Below are 21,936 nucleotides of genomic sequence, written 5' to 3' on the forward strand. Positions count from 1 at the left end.
AGGATCCTGCCTTGAAAAACTATGTGTCCACTTGGAGAGGATAGTGAGAAGTCTTATAGTAATTTTTCAAAGAAGACATCGTCAGCTCGTGGACATTCTTCTGATGGGTGGATGGTGAGATAAGAAGGAGTCAGCATCCTCAATCTTCAGGTCCAACTGGTCTGGGGTCTACCTGTTTGTGGGCAGTATACCATCGTTAATCATTAACTTCTTCCATCTGCAGGGGGTTTCAGTATCTGCAGAACACCTCAAAGATACTGTTGTGTGTATCCCTTGATGGGGAACCAGGACCTTGCCCCAGGGCTGCTTGTTTCTCCCTGGTCTCGCATTCCCTCCCTTCCCTAATTAACAAATACTTGAATCTGCCCATTGAAACTCATGGAAGCTCATGGAAGCTGAATGAAGGTTGTTTCCTTTAATCAAAGAAATGGACACGAAAAGGCTTTTGCCCAGGAGCCCCACAGGCCTTGCTTGGTATCAGTTAAGTTAAGGATCTTGAGATGGGGGCATGACCTTGAATTTCCTGGTTGGGTCTGATGTAATCATAGTTCTTAATGAGACAGAGGCAGGACAGAGGAGAAGGCAAAGTGGATGGAAGTAAAAGATTGGAGGGTTGCGAGGGAAGGGGTCAGGGGCCAGGGATGCAGGCGAATATGACCTCTAAGAGCCCAAAGAGGCAAAGAAACACTTTCTCCCCCAAGCCTCTGAAAGAAACCAGCCATACCGGCAACAGATATTAGCCTGGAAACACCAGTTGTAGACTTCTGTGTTTTATTTTTTCAAGGTTTTTTTTTTTCCTGATGTGGGCCATTTTAAAAGTCTTTATTGAATCTGTTACAATATTGCTTCTGTTTTATGTTTTTTTTGGCCAAGAGACTTGTGGGATCTTAGATCTGTGATCAGGGATCGAACTCTCATTCCCTGCCTTGGAACACAAAGTCTTAACCACTAGACCACCAGGAAAGTCTCAATCTGTGTTGTTTTAAACCCCTAAGGTTTTGGTAATTTTTTACAGCGGCAGTAGGCAAGAAAAGCACCGGGTGAGGGCTTTCTACTCTTGAGCTCGTAGGGAAGCAGCTGCAGTGCCAAAGCATGAGCTGTGGGTAATTGTCATTAGCGTTTCAAAGATCTGTCACCCGGCCCAAATAAACTGTTTGCACACTTCCCTTAGTTGCTTGTGCCTGATTTTGGTCCCCAGCTTTGATCACCTATATGACAAATGGAATTGGAATGAATTCCAAAGCTGACATGCAGAGTGCCTGACATACTTCACAGAGATGACATGGGTGGTTTGGAAAGCATTTTGCTTAAATGTTCCCGGCTGTAAAAAGCAAGTTGTGGTTTTGTCTTGGGGTAAAGGTGGAGTAGGGTGTAGGCAGGAGAGTGAGATGGGAGAATTGTGCGTGGGGGGTGGGTGGGCAATTCCTAGGCATGGTTTCTCAAATCTGTGTGAACACCGGACCCCTTTTTATAAGGGACTCCATGTGTCGAGTTAAATTCAGTTTATTATATTATTACTTAAATATGGATGAACTTGAAACTGTTAACTTACGCTTATAGCTTTAAGCATGAACTCCAAACTCAATTCAACTTAAATGCAAATAAAACTAATCCAGTAAAATTCAAATGAACACCACTGAGTTAATATCATAGATAAGGTTCTTTTGCTTAATTTCAGTTGGTGTTCTCATGAATCCTCACATAGCCTTCCCCTGATCTTCCCAGCCCAGGGATTCAACCCTGGCCTCCCGCATTGCAGATGGATTCTTTACCAGCTGAACCACAAGAGAAGCCCATGAATACTGGAGTGGTAGCTTATCCCTTCTCCAGGGTATCTTCCCGACCCAGGAATTGAACCAGGGTCTCCTGTATTGCAGGTGGATTCTTTACCAACTAAGCTATCAGGGAATCCCATGGATAAGGTTCTCTTGCTTAATTTCAGTTGCTGTTCTCATGAATCCACACACATTTGTAAAGCTCTGTTTCAATTGAACTGTTTAATTCATTACAAAAATATTATGTTCAAAGAAGCATTTGCATCACAGGAGTGAGTTGATTTATCAAGAATAATTTTCAGACTCAAATGCAAATATTTTATTGATTTCGTTTAGGGAAAAATCAAAAGCAGACCGAGGTAAACCATAGTATTTGATAATGTACGCTTGAGGGTAAAAGTTAAAAGCGAGAGTGAAAGAGTTAGTCACTCAGTCATGTCCGACTCTTTGCAACCCCCTGGACTGTAGCTCTCCAGGCTTCTCCATCCATGGAATTCTCCAAGCAAGAATCCTGGAGTGGATTGCCATATCCTTCTCCAGGGCATCTTCCCGACCCAGGGATCAAACACAGATCTCCCACATTGCAGGCAGATTCTTTACTGTCTGAGCCACCAGGGAAGCCCAAAAGTCAGGATAGTGATAACCTATGAGGTAGGGGAGAGGGTTGAGTTGGAAAGGGCTATGGGTGAGCTTCTGGTTTATGGGCTGAGTTCAATTTCATGACCTGGATATCGTTTCCTCAGTCTTTTTGGTATATATTTACTAATTTTTAAGGGAATAAAACATATAGATTGTTGGTTTATTTGTAGACTGAATACTGGTGTAATCCCATCAAGAACAAGATGGTACATTGCTAGCATCCCAGACACCACCTGTCCCCATGTAGCTTCTCAGAGTTATATACCCCTCTCTCTCCCTAAAAGCAATTGCTATCCTGCTTTTCTTAGCCCATTGCATATTGCTTTTATTTATAATTGTACAACCCAAACATCCCTAAGTACAATGGGTTACTTTTGCCTGTTTTTTTTTTAACTTATAAATACAAGGTGTGATATATATATTCCCTTCTGTGTTTGACTTCTTTTCAACTCAACGTTTATCTTGTAAGAGCCATCCATGTTGTTTTATGTAGCTGTAGTTCGTTCATTTTTATTGGGGTATAAAATACCTGATTTATTTATCCATTTTCCTGTTGGTAGGCTTCTGAGTTATTTCAGTCTGGGGCTAGTACTGATAATGCTGCTAGGAATGGCTGGGTCCTGTGGTGCCCATCATTAAACAATGGCAAACTGTTTTCCCAAATGATTTTCCATGGTGCTTTCATTTTTATTTTGTTGATTTTGAATGAGGCTAGGCACCTTTTTCTGTTTATTGGCCCTTGGGTTTCCTTTTTGTGAAGGTTGTACTCAACTATTTTGCCAATTTTTCTATCAGATTTTATGTATTTTTCTTACTGATTTACAGGATATATGTTCGTTCTGCATTTACTTTTGTCAGTTGTACATCAATATATATATTTTTTTTATTGTGAACATCATCTCCACTGTCCTAATAGTGTCCATTGGTGAATGGAATTTCTTAACTTTAGTGTAGTCAAATTTATCTATTTTTTCCCTCTTTGATATTCCTTTCACGTATTTTGTTTAAGACATTTTTCCCAGTTCCAAATTATGAAGCAGTTCTTTACTTCATCCTCTAAAGCATGATAGTTTTTGTTTTCACATTAGCTGACATGTGCTTAAAACTGTGAAGTGTCTGAAACTTTCCTCTCCTTGCAAGCTAATAAGCTAGCTTGTTCCATTTCATGAATGCTGCAAAAGATACAAGGATTCTGGGTCAGAGACAAATGACTTTACATGTGTGTGTGCTAAGTCACTAAGTCGTGTACGACTTTTTGCGACCTATGGGCTGTAGCCCGCCAGGGATTCTCCATGAGATTCTCTGGGCGTGAATACTAGAGGGGGTTGCCATGCTTTCTCCAGGGCATCCTCCTGACCCAGGGATTGACTCAAGTTTCTCAGTCTCCTGCTTTGCCAGACAGGTCCTTTAACGACTAGTGCCCTCTGGGAAGCCCTGACAAATGAGTTTATTACTCACAAAAATAGTAGTGGCCAGAGTAGCAGAATTTTCTAGTGCTAGTTTCCAAGACCGAATTCCCGTAAGACATGAAGAGGGTCACGTAACTCCTGTACACAAAGTAGATTGTGTTGTGGGAGAGGAATCCTGAGCCTAGGGAACCTGAACGTTTTGTTATGGGCAGTAAGCCTGCCTTACCTTTGCTCCAAAGGGAGACACCCTCTTTTATTTCTGTCTTACAAGTAGAGGCTTTGCTCCCTTTCCCCAGACTGTCTTTTCAAGGATGTTTGCACAGCGACCAGTCTTGGAAGATATGATGTTTCTCTCCAGGAAAAGAGATGGATTTGTTTGTGTGCCTGTGTGCCAAGTTGCTTCATGTGTGCACACAACACATCTGTCCTTTTCCCTGGAGAGAAACATCATATCTTCTAAGACTGGTCGCTGTGTGGGCATCCTTGAAAAGATAGCCTGGGACAAAGGGAGTAAAGCCTCTGCTTGCAAGACATGCAGAGACATGAGAGATCTGGTGAGAATTATCTCACACTGGTGTAACCTATCTGGTATTAATTTGTCTGTGAAGGGAGGTTAGCTTTGTCATTTTCCATGCTAACGATTAATTCCATGCAGTTATGCAAATATCACGTCCTGGACAAGTGCGAGACTGTCCAGGGTCAGGTCCTTGTGAGTTAGACTGGGGTTCCTGCAGCTTGAGCCTGAATGGACAGGACTACATAGGATGGTGGCTTGTTGGGAGAGGGGCCACAAGAGGGAGAGGGATCAGAACAAGATTCTTTTTCATCAGATCTTAGGATGTATTTGTGTCCACAAAGAGAAAACCGCAAACATTTAAAATAGGCCTATGCTTCTCTTAACCTATTAAATATTCAGTGTAAAATTGAATTTAGAATCTGAGAGTTGAGTTATGTGGATCGCAGGCCCAGAATTATCTGCGAGTCCAGCCAGCCTCCTTCATGAGATTTAAGTTTCCTCTGACTGATGTGTACTGTTCCATTTCCAGGCTGGAGAGCAGTCTCCTTAGCAGAACAAATGGTAAGCAAAGGTAGAGACTTCAGCCATGGGAAGTGATATTTTGTGAGCAGAGAATGTAAGATCTATAACAACAACAAAAAAAAAAACAAACCACAGAGCAAAAGAAATTTTGTATCATAACTCAAGGTCCATTTAGGTTACAGAAACCCCACGAAGTGTTTCAATTAAGGGGGATTTCTTCCATGTCCTAGCTATTGTAAATAGTGTGGCAATGAACACCGGGGTACCTGTGTCTTTTTCAATTATGGTTTCCTTCAGGGTATACGTGGAAACTAGAAAGATGGTCCTGATGAACCTCTTTGCAGGGCAGCAGTGGAGATGCAGGCTTAGACAACAGACTTGTGAACATAGAGGGGAAGGAGCAGGCGGGAAGAATTGAGAGAGTAGCAGGGAAGCATACACACTACCACATGTAAAGTTAGATAGCCAGGGGGAATTTCCTGTATGATGCAGGGAGCTCAAATCCAATGCTCTGTGATAACCTAGAGAGGTGGAATGGGGTAGGAGGTGGGAGGAGGCTCAAGAGGAAGGGGACATATATATGCACCTATGGCGGATTCATGTTCTTATATGGCAGAAACCAACACAATATTGTAAAGCAATTATCCTTCAATTAAAATAAGTAATTATTAACAACAAAAAAGAGGGATTTCTGACTGTGCCAGCCAGGTTTGGAAGATTGAAAGAACACAAGTGGATGCTGAAGTCATCCAGACATGAGTAACTTCAGGAAGTGGAAACGGTTGCTACATCTAGATGCTGGGGGACAAGAGGAAGAGCTGTGATCTCAAAACCTAGGGTTTCAGAGGAGGGCTGCCATGGCTGGGCTCTGCCCTGAGGGAGTGATGAGAGCTGGGACTTGAATCCCCTGGGGCACACCCCAGAGCTGGTACTCAAGAGCCAAGACTAGGAAATGGAGCATGTGCTGCTGCTTGGTGGATACTAACAGAGGCTGAAAGCAGAAACAGAGCCTTTTCCCGCCTCGTTCCACCATCAGAACCTCATAGAAGCCAGCGGCATGCAAGCCTGACGAATGTAGATTGCAGAGTCCCAGCCTTGGCATCACCTAGTAGATGCAGGAGGGTGGGGCTATGGCTGAGAGTCAATAGGCAAATAACCAGCACAGATTCCCAGCAGCAAACTGTTCAGATTGGAACATCCTCCAACAGTTCAAGAATTATAGTGCTCATTTTATTGCCAGTCCTGGGTCAATGTGGAGTGGTGGTCAGCTGTCTGGTCTCTCTCTGATGCCCCAGCCCCTCAGCAGGGACTGTGTCCAAGCTGAGGCTAGTGGAGGCCAGTGTTGCTGACTATGGAAGGAGGCTCTGGGGCTGTATTTGCTCTTTGTTATGTGTCTGATTATTTTCCTAAGTCAAATTGAATTAGTTTGGGATGTATATGCACTTCTGAGGTCAGAGCCGAAAGTCGCAACATCAGAGCTTTTGACGTGGTCTCCTCTCTTATCGCCTGGGAAGTTGGTGCTGTCTGGGCAAGTAGGCAAGGGAGGAGGGAAATGATGAGCTCATTGTGGGGTGTGACTTGAATGGAGACGTTAAGGAGGTGGCTGGATATGTGAATCTGGATCTCAGAGGAGTGATTTGGGGCTCAAGATAATAATTTGGTTGCTTGATGGTAAGTGAAGATTTTGAGAGTGTATGTAATTTCCCAGGAGAGAATGCAAGAGTTGAGGGGAGAGTTGAAACCAGACCTTTTAGGACCCTCAGCATTTTCAAAGTGAGAGGAGTCTGTGGAGATGAGAGAGAGACCATCTTGATAGAAAACTCTTCTTCTTCTTTTTTTTTAATGTGGACCAATTTTTAAGTCTTTATTGAATTTGTTACAATATTGCTTCTGTTTTAAAAAACAATATTGCTTCTGTTTTGGTTTTGGGGCTGTGATGTGTGTAGGCTCTTAGCTCCCTGACCAGGGATTGGAACCCCCATCGCCTGCATCGGAAGGTGGAGTCTTAACCACTAGACTGCCAGGGGAGTCTCAGAAAGCTCTTTTGACCTGATTATTTGCTTGAACCTTTCATCCTGGGTGTTACTTATTTGCGCTGTAATAGAAGATACCTTCAACAACCGTGATGTCAGTTGGAAACGCTGATCCCAAAGTGTTGATTTTTGCAGATAGTCTCCTCTAATGACGTCTTGTACAAACATGATGTGGGCAGACAGTCCACACTCCTGCCCCTTTGCTGCCGGACTGGCCTTTTCTGTCCCCATTTCTGCAAGTTTCTGGTACCTGTCTTGGGAATTGCATACGCTTTGTGGTCACAGTAATGTTGCTGCCTTAAATTGGCTCTGGAATTGAGTTTGATCCATTGACTTTCTTTTTTGCTTTGTCGTTATAGCTGCTTTTTAAAAAGCAAAATTACTAAATTTTCTGAGTCAACAGTTTCAGTTTGGCAAAGAAGAGGCAAAATGCATGCAGGCTCTGAAATCTGCATTGAGATCACAGAAAGGTCTTTTCCTGGTTAAAGTGTCCAGTGTGAAACCTCCTGTGTGACTGTAGGAAAAAGCCTATATGGGTAAGAGCAAGTAGAACTGAAAAAAATATTACTACTCTGGATAAAATAAATAAGCTTCAAAGGTATATTGTACAGTACAGGGAATATAGCTACTTATTTTACAATAACATTAAGTGGAGTATAAATCTTATAAAATTTTTGAATTACTGTGTCGTGCACAAAAATTTGTACTGCTGCTGCTGCTGCTGTTAAGTTGCTTCAGTCGTGTCCAACTCTGTGCAACCCCATGGACGGCAGCCCACCAGGCTCCCCCATCCCTGGGATTCTCCAGGCAAGAACACTGGAGTGGGTTGCCGTTTCCTTCTCCAATGCATGAAAGTGAAAAGTGAAAGTGAAGTTGCTCAGTCGTGTCCGACTCTAGTTGTTGTTAAATCAAGGCTGTGTGAGTCTCTCAGTCATGTTCGACTCTTTGTGAATCTCTGGACTGTAGCCTCCCCCAGGCTCCTCTGTCCATGGAAATCTCTGGGCAAGAATACTAGAGTGGGTTACCATGCCCTCCTCTAGGGGAATCTTCCCACCCCAGGGGTCAAACTTATTTCTCCTGTGTCTCCTGCATTGCAGGCAGATTCTTTACCTGCTGAGCCACCTGGAATTTAAATCAACTATATCTCAATTTAAAAAATAAACAAAAGATAAAAAAAGAAAAAAAATTTTTTTAAAGCTCAAATAGTTATCTTCCCCCCCTCCACAAACCATAGAGATGGTGCACATTTTGAGAATAGATGTAGCCAAATCTGAATTTATATGACCAATAGATATAAGTGTGATCTTTACATCATTAGCATCGTTTTATTTTACTAAAGGGTTCTTTGATGATGCCTTTAAGTAAACAAGCTGCTAAAGTGAGTTAAAAACATGTTTTGAATTGTGAAAAAACAGATTTACACATTTTTTCAGGGACACACGCCAGAAAGGAAGTATTGTAAAGTGTAGAGCAAGGTCATGAAAGCTTTCATGGGAAGGAAAAGAATGTAACATTCCTTTTTACGTCTTCTTTCCCCCTTATCAGCAACTCAAAATAGACCAACTGTACATTGTACTGTTACAGTTTCATGGCTGCAATATCAGTGACGTCTCACTTGATTTGAGTCCTTTAGCCTTGAGCTCAATTGACCCTGTGGAAACAAGCGAGTACTTAAAAAATGTCCTCAGAAGAGTTTGAAAGGGCAGGGCTGTGTGGGAGGGTTTATGGAGGAAGCACGCCGTGGGTGCCCTGGAGGAGAATGGAGGCTCTTTGGAGAAGAGACAGAGGAGGGCCAGAATGGCATCTCCCAGGAACCTGCCGAGACTGGCTTTTCTTACCTGAGGCCGCCATGTTGAAGGGGACATGGGTGGTGCACCCAAGCCATTCCAAGCAGCACTGAGGCTTTCTTACCTCAGGTTTTCAACTGTGTTTGAGGTCATCTTGTGGGCTTCCCAGGTGGCTCAGTGGTAAAGAATCTGCCTGCAGTGCATGAGACATGGGAGATGTGGGTTCAGTCCCTGAGTCTGGAAGATCCCCTGGAGGAGGAAATGGCACCCCACTCCAGTACTCTTTCCTGGAGAATCCCATGGACAGAGGAGCCCTGTGGGCTGCAGTCCACGGGGTCCCAAAGACTCGGACATGACGGAGCACACACACAGGATTTGCAGGAGGAGTTCATGTCAGTAGTTGCTTTGCTCCCTGGGGCCAAGCTTGGGGAGCTTTCGTGACATCTGGCCCTCAGCTCCAGATACAGACCCAAGTTTAACTTAAGCGTCTGGTGTGGCCTCAAGTACTTGTGGGGTTATTTTGTTTCATTTTGATTTTGCTGTTATCTTTTGTATCTCTCAGTGGTATCACATCTCCGATACCAACTGAATGTGAAATTAGTGAGGATTCTCCTCCCTGAAGCCCATGTGTTGGCAAAAACATCAACTATCCCAGTGGTCACCAAAACCTTCTAGTGAATGGAGAAGGTCATATTTGGTGTACAGAACGTTAAATTTAACCCAACAGCTAGGGCCAGAGGATATGACAGAGGCCGTAGAAAGGGATTAAACTATGTAAGGCGATTTCTTCTCCACCTGTTTTGAATTTTCAAATAAGTCTGGCTTTTTTTTTTTCCCCTGCTGAACTGCAAGACTGTATGTTCTTAGTTCCCTGACCAGGGATTGAACCCTGGGCCCTTGACAGTGAAATCACTGAGTCCTAACCATTGGACTACCAGGGAATTCTCTAGTCTGGCTCCTCTTGGGGTATTGGGGAGTGAGTGAGGTCAGCATGAGAGGAAGTGTCAGCGGAGTGTGTGCAGAGTTAGGGAGATCTGAGCCTAAACCTTTGTGGTTCTGGAGATTTTTTTTTTTGCAAGATGGTGTTGGTGAATCAGCATTTTCTTCTGAAAGCTTCAATACTTACAAGTTGCTGCTCTATTGGCTTAAAAAGAAATCTAGATACTATATTCTTTGTTGTTTTCTCATGAACAATCTGTCTTCCGATTTCCAAAGAGAAGTCATATAAGGTTCATGCCTTTCACTTGTAACTCTGTGGGAGGAATTTTTTTTTCTAAGTTTCTGAGATTTCATTCCACATAGCTCTTGTAAAGTGACCCAGACAAAATCAGAAGTTACTAGTTTCTTTCTTATCTTGAAGTTACTAAAGCAACAGGTTTGCTTTCCTTCAATTAATCATCATGCTTTTCTTTTCTGTTATTGCCATGTAGCAACTGTATGATGAGAATTTTTTTAACCTTCTTAATTTCACTGACTGGAATCTTCTTATCTTCATTGGCGACCACATGGTTAGACATAGTATAGTTATTTCCTTGCTATCATTCAGGATCAAATTTTTCTGGACTTTTACTGGAGAAAAGTGTCATTAATAGAAAGGGCTTCCCGTGTGGTACTAGTGGTAAAGAACCCACCTGCCAATGCAAGAGATATAAGAGACACGAGAGTTCAATCCCTGGGTCGGGAAGATCCTCTGGAGGAGGAAATGGCAACCCACTCCATTATTCTTGCCTGGGAAATCCCATGGAAAGAGGAGCCTGGCGGGCTACAGTCTATGGGGTCGCAAAGAATCAGACACAACTGAGCAACTGAGCAGAGCAGAGAGTCACTAATAGAATTTCAAACAATGTTCTTAACGTTTCCATGGATTGCCTCCATGTCCTTCGGTGCATTGACGGGGAGTGGGAGGGGGAGCAGTTATTGGCCAGGAGGCCTACTGTTTGGCATGTACTCTTCTAGTGTTACGGATGCTGTCATGAGGAGGACAGACAAGATCCTGCTCTCAGGGATCTCACAGGCCACTGCACGCGGCTGGCTGACAGTGCAGAGGCATAAGTGCTGTGTTAACACTTACCGTGTGAAGGGGACCACAGGAGCTGCACCAGCTAGGTCATCCTTGTGACATTTGAGCTGAGCCTTGAAGCCTCGTTACGGGTTAGCTAAATGGGAAAAGCCTTCCGAGGCATTGGGAATAGCATGTACAAAGGCTGGAAAGGGCAGGATACTCCAAGGGACTCAGGATTAGAAAGGAAGGAGTGTGCAGTTTTGATCAAGAATAGCAGGAAAGTGACTGGAGCAGTCAGATCACGGAGGGCGTGGTCCACTGTGTTAAGGAGATGGTTTTTTTTTTTTTTTTAATTGTGAAGGGCTTTTTAAAATTTTTATTTTAAAAAGTAATTTTATTTATTTATTTTTGACTGTGCTGGGTCTTTGCTGCATGGGCTTTTTTTTTTTTTTTTTTTAATTGCTGCCAACAGGGTCTGCTCTCTATTGCGGTGCGCGGGCTTCTCATTGTGGTGGCTTCTGTTGTGTAGCTCAGGTTCAAGGGCTCAGGCTTTGACACTTTGGCTCAGTAACTGCAGCTCCTGAGGCTCTAGAGCTCAGGCTCAGTAGTTGTGATTCACGGGCTGAGTTGCTCCGTGTCATGTGAGATCTTCCTGTATCAGGGATTGAACCTGTGTCTCCTGCACTGGCAGGCAGATTTTTTTTTTTTACCGCTGAGCCACCAGGGAAGCAGAGGTGGGATTTATTATAAAGGCAACGGGAAGCCACTGAATCAGTGTGGGGAATGACATTCAGTTGCCATTTCGGATAGCTGACTGGCAGCAGTGTGGAGGAGGGGTTGAAAGAACCCAGCTGGGAGGTTCTCAGAGTAGTGGCCTGAACGGAGGATGTATTCATGGAAGTGGAGAGAAGGCAACGGAATCAAGAGATGTTTGGGATGTAGGATAGGACTTAGTGGCTGATGAGTTGGGATTAGGAAGGGGAGGAGTGTGTGTACGATGAGGGGGAAAAAAAAAACAAAACTCAGTGGTAATAAAGGAGCATCCAGGGATGAAAGAGAAGAGACTTAGGTTCCACAGGCCAAGAAAAGAGGAACTCTGAGGAAGAGGTTGGTCAATAGAGTCAGAATACCCAGAAAGCCCATGTTAGTGAAGAGTGAAAATTTATTTTGGGAGTTTAGAAACTAAAAGGTCATTGGTGAGAGCATGTTGAATAGAACCATTCAAGCTGTATCAGTACTAAGATCTATCAAGTAGGAATGAGTTTGGCTGCAAGTTATTATAGCTGTGGCTTCCCTGATGGCACAGTGGTAGAGCCTGCCTGCCAGTGCAGCGGACGCAGGAGGCATGGGTTTGATTCCTGGGTTGGGCGGATCCCCTGGAGGAGGGCGTGGCAACTCACTCCAGTGTTCTTGCCTGGAGAATCCCATGGACAGAGGAGCCTGGGAAGGTACAGTCTATAGGGTCGCAGAGTCAGACACAACTGAAGTGACTTAGCACCCATGCACCCATGTATATCTATTCTATAATATATATCAGTTCAGTTCAGTTCAGTGGCTCAGTCGTGTCCGACTCTTCGCGACCCCATGAATCGCAGCACGCCAGGCCTCCCTGTCCATCACCAATCCCCGGAGTTCACTCAGACTCACGTCCATCGAGTCAGTGATGCCATCCAGCCATCTCATCCTCTGTCGTCCCCTTCTCCTCCTGCCCCCAATCCCTCCCAGCATCAAAGTATTTTCCAATGAGTCAACTCTTCTCATGAGGTGGCCAAAGTACTGGAGTTTCAGCTTTAGCATCATTCCTTCCAAAGAAATCCCAGGGCTGATCTCCTTCAGAATGGACTGGTTGGATCTGCTTGCAGTCCAAGGGACTCTCAAGAGTCTTCTCCAACACCACAGTGCAAAAGCATCAATTCTTCGGCGCTCGGCCTTCTTCACAGTCCAACTCTCACATCCATACATGACCACTGGGAAAACCATAGCCTTGACTAGATGGACCTTAGTCAGCAGAGTAATGTCTCTGCTTTTGAATATGCTATCTAGGTTGGTCATAACTTTTCTTCCAAGGAGTAAGCATCTTTTAATTTCATGGCTGCAATCACCATCTGCAGTTATTTTGGAGCCCTCCAAAATAAAGTCTGACACTGTTTCCACTGTTTCCCCATCTATTTCCCATGAAGTGATGGGACTGGATGCCATGATCTTCGTTTTCTGAATGTTGAGCTTTAAGCCAACTTTTTCACGCTCCTCTTTCACTTTCATCAAGAGGCTTTTTAGTTCCTCTTCACTTTCTGCCATAAGGGTGGTGTCATCTGCATATCTGAGGTTATTGATATTTCTCCCGGCAATCTTGACTCCAGCTTGTGTTTCTTCCAGTCCAGCGTTTCTCATGATGTACTCTGCATAGAAGTTAAATAAGCAGGGTGACAATATACAGCCTTGACGTACTCCTTTTCCTATTTGGAACCAGTCTGTTGTTCCATGTCCAGTTCCAACTATATATTATATATATTCACATATATAATGTTGAATATATATATGTATATATATGTAACAACCATTATGTCTCTACATTTTGCAGATAAGGAATTGGAGGCACAGAGAGCTTCCATAATTTGCCCAGTTCTTCTCTAGCCAGCAGTCTGTTAGGGGTTTGAACCAAAAATGGAGTAACTTCAGATCCTGCCGTCAGGTGCAGATGTGGGAATGGGGACAGGCTGGACAGTTGTTGTTGATCCTTGTAGCTTTCTATTCGGCTCTTTTATCAAGTCTCTGGATGATAAAAGAGACTCTCTTCTATCTGTGCTCATTTTATTCAGACTTGGAATCTGTCTGTATTAATTTTTATCTTGGGAGCGGTTTTCTGCCGTGTCTATATTGGTCCATTTCCTCAGCTTGCTGATCCCATCTGCTTCCTGTCTTCTAGGAATTTCTCACCATTTCTGATCTGCTGCTAGCACCCTTTTTGTTTTCAGCACTGTTATGTATGTGTCATATGCCTCTCTTTATATATATATATATATGTATATATATATATAAAGTTTATTTAAAGGTATTTGGTACAGTGAAGAGGAAGATGTGTGTGTTCAAGCCACCATCTTGATTCAATGTCTGCAACATTTTCTGTAGGTCTTTTATCTATCTACTTTCTCTTGTTGACATTTGTCAATTTCTTTATCCTGCTGCTGTAACGATTAAACTGAAAGCAGCATTTAGGGCACAGTGGATGCAATACCATGTAATAGCCTACAGGCTTTTTGTTCTTTTGAATCTAGGTGATTCGATTCTGTATGGTTTAGTCGCAGTTCTAAGAAGCAGACCCTTCCAGATATAAATAGTCAGACAATGAACTTTATTTCTGTTATTGAGACAAGGGAGGAAGAAGTGGACTGGTATTGTTTATTAAGCTTCCTTGTGGATAAATAAATCATGAAAATATGACAATTGCAAATATTGAAAGCATTGAATGCAGGGCTCATGGGAGAGTGAGTTAAACATTTTTTTAAATTGAAATAAAATATACAGACAGGGAAGTGACAGCTCGCACGTATGTAGCTTGATGTATTTGAACAACATGAGCACATCCACAAAACCAATTCACAACGTAGAACGTGACTGGCGCCTTGAAATGCTCCCTGGTAACCCTGAAAAGATAACCCATTAAAGATAAGCATTACATTTATTTCTCTCATTATGGGTTAGTTTTTTCTGTTTTTAAATTTTATGTGAATTGAATAAAACTATCCCTTTCCCCCATCTTTCCTGCCAACAATGGTCAGTTCATTCTCTACGTCTGCAACAGACTTTTTCATATTGATATTATACCCTGCAGCTTTACTGTATTTATTATCTTAGTCTTAGGCAGTTAGTCTTAGGCCTTTAGGCCTTCAGGGTTTGAACCAAAAACCCAGGGTGTTTACTGAGGTTCCTTGTTTTGGGGCATCTTGAACTCTATAATTTTGTCTCTTGATCACTGTGATAATGCAGAAATCTCCACTTTGATCTTTAGCCTTCTAGCCCCCACTTTTGGCTGGTAGCCAAGCATCTTGCCTTGTGCATATATAGCTTAAGAATTGTCAAAAGCCTTGAGAGAAAATTGCACACAGCCTATTGGGTTTACTTCTTTATATGTCCTTTTTTCTTTTCTTGGAATTTTGGCCTCTTCTAGCCTGATTTCCTGGAGAAGGCAATGGCACCCCACTCCAGTGCTCTTGCCTGGAAAATCCCATGGACGGAGGAGCCTGGTGGGCTGTAGTCCATGGCGTCGAGGGTCGGACATGACTGAACGACTTCACTTTGACTTTTCACTTTCATGCATTGGAGAAGGAAATGGCAACCCACTCCAGTATTCTTGCCTAAAGAATCCCAGGGATGGGGGAGCCCGGTGGGCTGCCGTCTATGGGGTCACACAGAGTCGGACACAATTGAAGCGACTTAACAGCAGTAGCAGCAGCCTGATTTCTTAGGTTACAGTGCACTTCAGTTTCCGTCTTCCCAGCCCAGCAAGGCCGCTGCAGGTTCTAGGCTGAGGCTTTCTGTTTAGCTTTTATATCATTGTGGCAAGGCAAGAATTTCCCCAAAGGGAAAAAGCAGCTGTGAATGTATTGCTCTTCTCAGTGCATTTCCCTTCTTCATGATTTTGGGCCTCTGATTGCCTTGGTTGCTCTCTGCTGCCTTCAGAGATTTTTAAAAATCATCTTGTATTTTGAAATATTTTTAGACTTACAGAAAAGTTGCAAAACTAGCACAGAGAACTCACAAGTGCCCTGTGCTCGTCTCCTAATGTTAACAACTTATAAATAACCTTCATGATTTAGATTTACACTGGAGTATTGCCTTGTTTTCCAAGCTGATAACAGCAGGACATGAGTACTGACTGGTTGAATGAAAAAAAAAAGGAGCCAGTAGAGAAGGTGAAATTTTTGGTTCAGGGCTTCTCAGAGCACATACTACTCAGCTGAGACATCTCCCATGACCAGATATGGGTGCAAAATGCTCTATCTTACATGCACCCCCTTGGAAATCAACGATGCCCATTTCCACTTTAAAGTCTCTGAAAAGTCTCTTTTCATAGAGGTCTGCTTAGTTTGATTCATCGCCGTGTTTCCGAGGACGTGGTGAAGGAGCTGCTCTTTTGTACGATTCTTACTCGTATCCTGTGCAGCAGGTGGTTTGTGGCACATGTGTTGGAAAACACCATTCCAAAGCACATTTTGAAAGCCTGATGTATAAAATCTGCTTCTTTACATTTTCTCCTAGGTTCTGGCTTTCTTGCTGTCTAATTTCTTGCTTCATAAAAGGGAAGAAGTTGGAGAAGCCAAGAGTTCTTTGAAAACAGATTTTTTTTTGCACAAGCAGAAGTCCAAGGCTGTGTTCACATTTTCCACTAAAACCCCAACACATCTAGGTGAAAAGCAGAAACTTCATGTCTCCCAAATAAATGTCTTTTGCATCAGTGCTCTGTTGTAGTCTTTGAAAACGGTTTTATTTTCCCATTATTGATTAAATTGGAGCCCACCGAGAAGTAGATGGTGAATGAAGATTGTCATCTCTGATTATAGCCACAGGCCATCCTGGGACAGGTCTAATGGGCAACATGACCCTTTTTCTTACGAGGGGAAGATCACAGGAGACATATTTCCTTAGCTATGTGTATTTTAGATTCGTTACTTAGGTCAGATGCAGTGTTTGTGATGGAGAAGCTGGATAGGTGAGGGCTTACTAGTGTTTAAGGCTGAAGAGGGAAGATAGAGTTTTAGATTAAAATTTGGACACTCTTCCACTGTCTGCCTCTTTATTGTGTGTGTGTCCCTTATCTCCTAATGAATCTCCTTGTCCCACTTCTGGTCAGTTCTGGGAATTTCTTGGCACCTTCTCATCCATTTAATTTGCTTTCCTCCGTCTGGGTTTGAAGAACAAATTGTGCTTCTCTCTATTCTGCATCTCATTGTGTTACGGCCATTTGCTTCTGCTTCTCAGTGTAAGTGGTTGCAATGTATTTAAGGAAGTCTGTTTTTGGCTGCACTGGGTCTTCGTCGCTGCACGGGCTTTCTCTAGCTGCGGCGAGCAGGGGCTCCTCTCCAGTTGCAGTGCTCGGGCTTCGCACTGTGGTGGCTTCTCTTGCTGCGGAGCATAGGCTTCAGTAGTTCAGCATGTGGGCTCAGTGGTTGTGGTTCCCGGGCTCTGGAGCACAGGCTCAGTAGTTGTGATACATGAGATTAGTTGCTCTGTGGTATATGGGATCTTCCAGGACCAGGGATTGAACCCATGTCCCCTGCATTGGCAGGCAGATTCTTTACCACTGAGCCACCAGCTGCTGCTGTTAGGGAAGACCTGAAATTGTATTTAGATGGACTGATCTTTGTACGTTTAGCATATTGACCTAGTTGGTAGACTTTCAGATGTTTGTTGAATTAGATTGAATGACATGTATCAGTTTGAAACATGGAGGTGATTTTTTTAAAATGAATTTAAAGTAACACATTGATTTCAAAACAATGATTTTGCTGCATCTCACAGGTTTTGATGTATCTTCATTATTAAATTTTTTTTTTTGATAACTCCTCTTGGGACTTCCTTTTAAACTCATTGTTATTTAGGACTGAGTTTTAAAACTTTATACCTACATATTTATTTATATTGGATTGATTTCTAATTTAATTGAATTATGGTTAAAAATGTGTTCTGTATGGTATTGACTGATTTGTGACCTAGTAAATGATCACTGTTTCTAATGTTCTATCTAATGTACTTGCAAAGACTATATATTATCTGTTTATTAGTTGGAGGGACATATATATTTGTACATATTTTATCAAGGATATTAATTTGTTCATTAAAACTATCTGTATCCCTTCCAAGTTATTTTCTTTTAATCATGTTTGATCTGCCAGTTTTCTGAGAGAGTTGTGCTAAAATCTCCTTAATGATTGTGGATTTGTTATTTCAGTTATTTCTCTCAGTTTTTGCTTGATTTTTTTTTCCTAAGTTATGCTGTTAGGTAGATTATATTATACCAGAATTTTCATGAATTGGTCCATTTATTGTTAGATCAGGTCTCTCCTTATTAATTTTGTTTTCATTCTTCAGTCGCTAAGTTGTGTCTGACTCTCTGAGACCCCATGGACTACAGCAGGCCAGGCTCCCCTGTCCTTCCCTATCTCCAGGAGTTTGCTCAGACTTACGTCCATTGAGTTGATGATGCTGTTTAACCATCTCGTCCCCTGTTTCCCCTTTGCCTCCTGCCCTCAATCTTTCCCAGCATCAGGGTCTTTTCCAATGAGCTGGCTCTTCACATCAGGTGGCCAAAGCATTGGAGCTTCAGCTTCAGCATCAGTCCTTCCCATGAATATTCAGGGTTGATTTCCTTTAGGATTGACTAGTTTGATCTCCTTGCAGTTCAAGGGACTCTCAAGTTTTCTCTAGCACCACAATTTGAAAGCATCAGTTCTCTAGCACTCAGCCTTCTTTATGGTCCAGCTCTCATATTCATACATGACTACTGGAAAAACCGAAGCTTAGACTATATGAACCTTTGTTGGCAAAGGGATGTCTTTGCTTTTTAATATGCTCTCTAGGTTTGTCATAGCTTTTCTTCCAAGGAGCAAGTGTCTTTTAATTTCATGGCTGCAGATGCTAAAGAATCTGCCTGCAATACAGGAGATCTGGGTTCAATCCCTGGGTTGGGAAGACCCCCTGGAGAAGGAAATGGCAACCCACTTTAGTATTCTTGCCTGGAAAATCCCATGGATAGAGGAGCCTGTCGGGCTACAAAGAGTCAGACATGACCTAGCAACTAAACAACAAGAAGATAATTTGTCTATTAATATTTTCACTCTCCTGTGCATGGCATTTTAGGCATGTCTCTTAAAAGCTCTATATAGCTGGATTTTTAAAATCGACTCTATTAATTATCCTTTCATGTGTTGAACTTAGTTGCATAGATAATGATTACTGACCTTTTTGGACTTGTGATTACTATCTTAATTTTGTAGTTTCCACTTGTCACCTTTTATGTTCTCCTGAATATCCTTTATCTTTGTTTTCTTTTGGATAGGAAAACGTTGATTTTCCACTGATGTGCTGGTATGGTTATAACTCATAGTATTATATGTATATTAATTGTTTTGAGCTTTTAGTAGTTACCACTAGTTTTAAATCAGTTACGCCATTCATTCTCCATCTCCTCCTTAACACAGATGAACCTTAGTGTGTTCAAAATAACGTGGTCCAGTGGTTAAGACTCCACACTCCCCATGCAGGGGGCCTGGGTCGATCCCTGGTCAGGGAACTAGATCCCACATGCCACAAGTAAAGATCCCACTTGCCGCAACAAAGAAGATCTTATTTACGTTTCTACTAGAGAAACTGCCTTGTGTTTTACATATGCTGCTGCTGCTGCAAAGTTGCTTTAGTCGTGTCCGACTCTTCGAGACCCCATGGACTGCAGCCCACCAGGCTCTTCCGTCTATGGGATTTTCCAGGCAAGAGTACTGAAGTGGGTTGCCATTGCCTTCTTCGGTGTTTTACATGTAGTAGGTGCATAATAGGTGTCTGTTGAATGAGTGAGGAGTGTGTATATTCCCATATTCTTAACTATGGTTACCCCCTCCAATGATTTTCTTAAAGTACTTCGTCCAAAAAAATCCAACAATTTGGAATTGAATTTTTTTTTTTGGTAATAATTTGAGTCAAATACTGTGATAACGAATGATTGTACAAACAAATTACTTGTGTTTATTTCTACAGCTGTTTAGTGAAAAAATAAGTGGTGTTGAAGGAACAAAACTAGATGACGAATTTCTTGACATGGAAAGGGTAAGAAAACATTTTAATGTAAATTATCTCGTAAATTTGACTTTTACTGTGATATGAGATATACTGGTATCGTAAAGGATATTAGAGTGGGGAGCTAGGAGGTATGAATTAAAGTGTAGATTATGGAATCCAAAAGGCATTACTCCCAAGTTCAAATAAAGACCCTGGCTCTTGAGAGATGGGCTATGGCTAACTGGTGCCCTCTACTGGACAAAGTCAGAATGCTCAAAAGATGGCTCGTCTTGGTGAACAGTTTCAGCCGAAGTCATTGTGATTAAGTATCTTGGAGAGTCAAAATGTATTATTGGGAGGAGACTCTTCAAATACGTAAACATTGATCTAATGTGTGGAGGACTCTGTTTCCATGTGTTAAAGCAGCTGCATAGCAATTTTTATCTTGCTTCTGCCACTGGAACCAGCTGCGTCTACTTGGATAAGCTGTTTCAAACTTTCGTGACCTGTAACACAAGGATGATAATGTGTGCTCTGCTTGCCTCACATGGGTGTTTTAAGAATTATGCAAAAAAAAAAAATTATATGTGTGAAAACATCTAAAAAATCCAGTGAGTGTACTATAGAAATGATTGTTATCATATCCCAGAGGAAGACTGCGGGCTCTATGTCTCTGAACACGCTTCCTGGTCGCCTGTGTGAAGTCCTTTGCTGTTGTTGTTTATCAAAGTCATTTCTGACTCTTTTGCGACCCCATGGGCTATATCCTGCCAGGCCCCTCTGTCCATGGGATTTCCCAGGCAAGAGTAGTGGAGCGGGTGCCGTTTCCTTCTCCAGGGGATCTTCCTGAACCAGGAATGGAACCTGTGTCTCCGGCATTGGCAGGCCTGTTCTTTATTACTAAGTCACAAGGGAAGCACGTGAAACAGTTTAGGTGGAGGCAAAAGTGGGACCATCACTACTTATCAATCTCCTCAGTTCCCTTCCCTTTTGTTTTGGGACCTTTAAACATAACCTGTGTTAATAACCAGCCTCCCCCAATGGGAGAGGGCTGAGAGAAATCAAAGCTTTCTCTGCTTTCCAAGGAAAGGTTTCCTTGGGGGTAAGATGGAGGCTGCAGCAGGTAGCAGGGCTTTCAGCAGATGCTGCGGAAGGGAGTCCAGCCCCAGACTGTGCCATGTGGGGTGTGTGGGGGGCTACCCTCTACAGGATGCCCTGGACCTGGCCTCACTGTCCTCTGGGGAGTTTCTTGTTTTCTGGGTGAGCACAGTTAATTTTCTAGAAATGTTAATGCTTTGACAGGAAGCTTATTTTGTTTTGCTTTTGGAAACAGTTTTGGAAGAACGAGAAACACAGAACATTTAAACATCACTGGCATACCTAAAATTACTTTAAAATAAAGATATTTTATGCAACGTTATTACTAACGAAGTGATTCAGTTGAAAGGTTAAATTTAAAAGCACATTTCAGGAATTTTAGTTTCAGTTGATGGACTGAAACCTCTCTTGATTACTTCTTTCTCCTCCCAAAACCCAAGTTAGTGACAGAACAAATATAAAAATAAAATTATTATCTGTTTTATTACAGCATCAAAAAGCGTGGAAATATCTAATAGGTGACAAGAAGCTTTAAGGACTTTCTACAACAGGTGAATTAGATGATATTAGACTCACCTGAAACATAACATAGAAATGACAAAGTTAATGTTGGTTCAGGGGTAAAGAACCCGCCTGCCAATGCAGGAGACATGAGAAATGTGGGTTCAATCCCTGGGTTAGAAAAATTCCCTGGAGGAGGGCATGGCAACTGACTCCAGTATTCTTGCCTAGAGAATCCTGCGGACAGAGGAGCCTGGCGTGGTGTAGTCCATGGGGTTACAAAGAGTCAGATACGACTTAGCGATGGAACAACAACGACAACAAATGGAGAAAGATATTCCATGACAAGTGCTAACCATACACAGCAGAGGAATAAAAGTGACGTCAAAGTAACATCTGAGGCTAAAAGAATACTAACTGGAAAAAGAAGATTTTAAAACATTATAGGAAGATGTATCATATGGTCTATTGGAATACTATGACATCATATAACATTATGCATCATATAACATGGCAGCTAAATATAGAAGGCAAAAACAATCAGAAATACATAGAGAACTGACAAAAATGCATAGCTTTTCCATAAAATAACAGATTAAATTGACAATAATAAATAGGATCATAGGGAATTTGCATAAAATATGACTAATAAATTTGATTGTAAGTAAATATAGTCTTCATTTCTCAAATTGAGAATTTATATTCACTTCAAATTCCTTCAAAAACAGTTTCAGTAATCAATTATTTACTGGACTGTAGGAAAAAAAACAAATTTCCTAAGTAAAATCGTAGAACACAAGAATTACAAGGAAGATATAGTTTCCAAATTCTGGATGTTTGGAAATGGAAGAACATGCAAAAATAATTCTTATCTCAAGAGGAAA

At 42.2% G+C, this 21,936-nt stretch overlaps 1 protein-coding gene across 5 annotated transcripts in view; it reads left to right on the forward strand.

Moving 5' to 3' along the window:
* The window catches only part of SH3GL3 (SH3 domain containing GRB2 like 3, endophilin A3), a 106,576-nt gene that overhangs the window by 32,392 nt on the left and 52,248 nt on the right, over positions 1-21,936 (forward strand). For all 5 annotated transcript variants that reach the window (XM_040257458.1, XM_040257457.1, XM_040257460.1 and 2 more), the window contains exon 2: positions 19,433-19,501. In XM_040257458.1, coding sequence (XP_040113392.1) covers positions 19,433-19,501 — 69 coding nt within the window. The remainder of the gene's footprint in view (positions 1-19,432; positions 19,502-21,936) is intronic.

Source organism: Oryx dammah, unplaced genomic scaffold (assembly GCF_014754425.2).
Source record: "Oryx dammah isolate SB20612 unplaced genomic scaffold, SCBI_Odam_1.1 HiC_scaffold_16, whole genome shotgun sequence".
Taxonomy (NCBI): Eukaryota; Metazoa; Chordata; class Mammalia; order Artiodactyla; family Bovidae; genus Oryx; species Oryx dammah.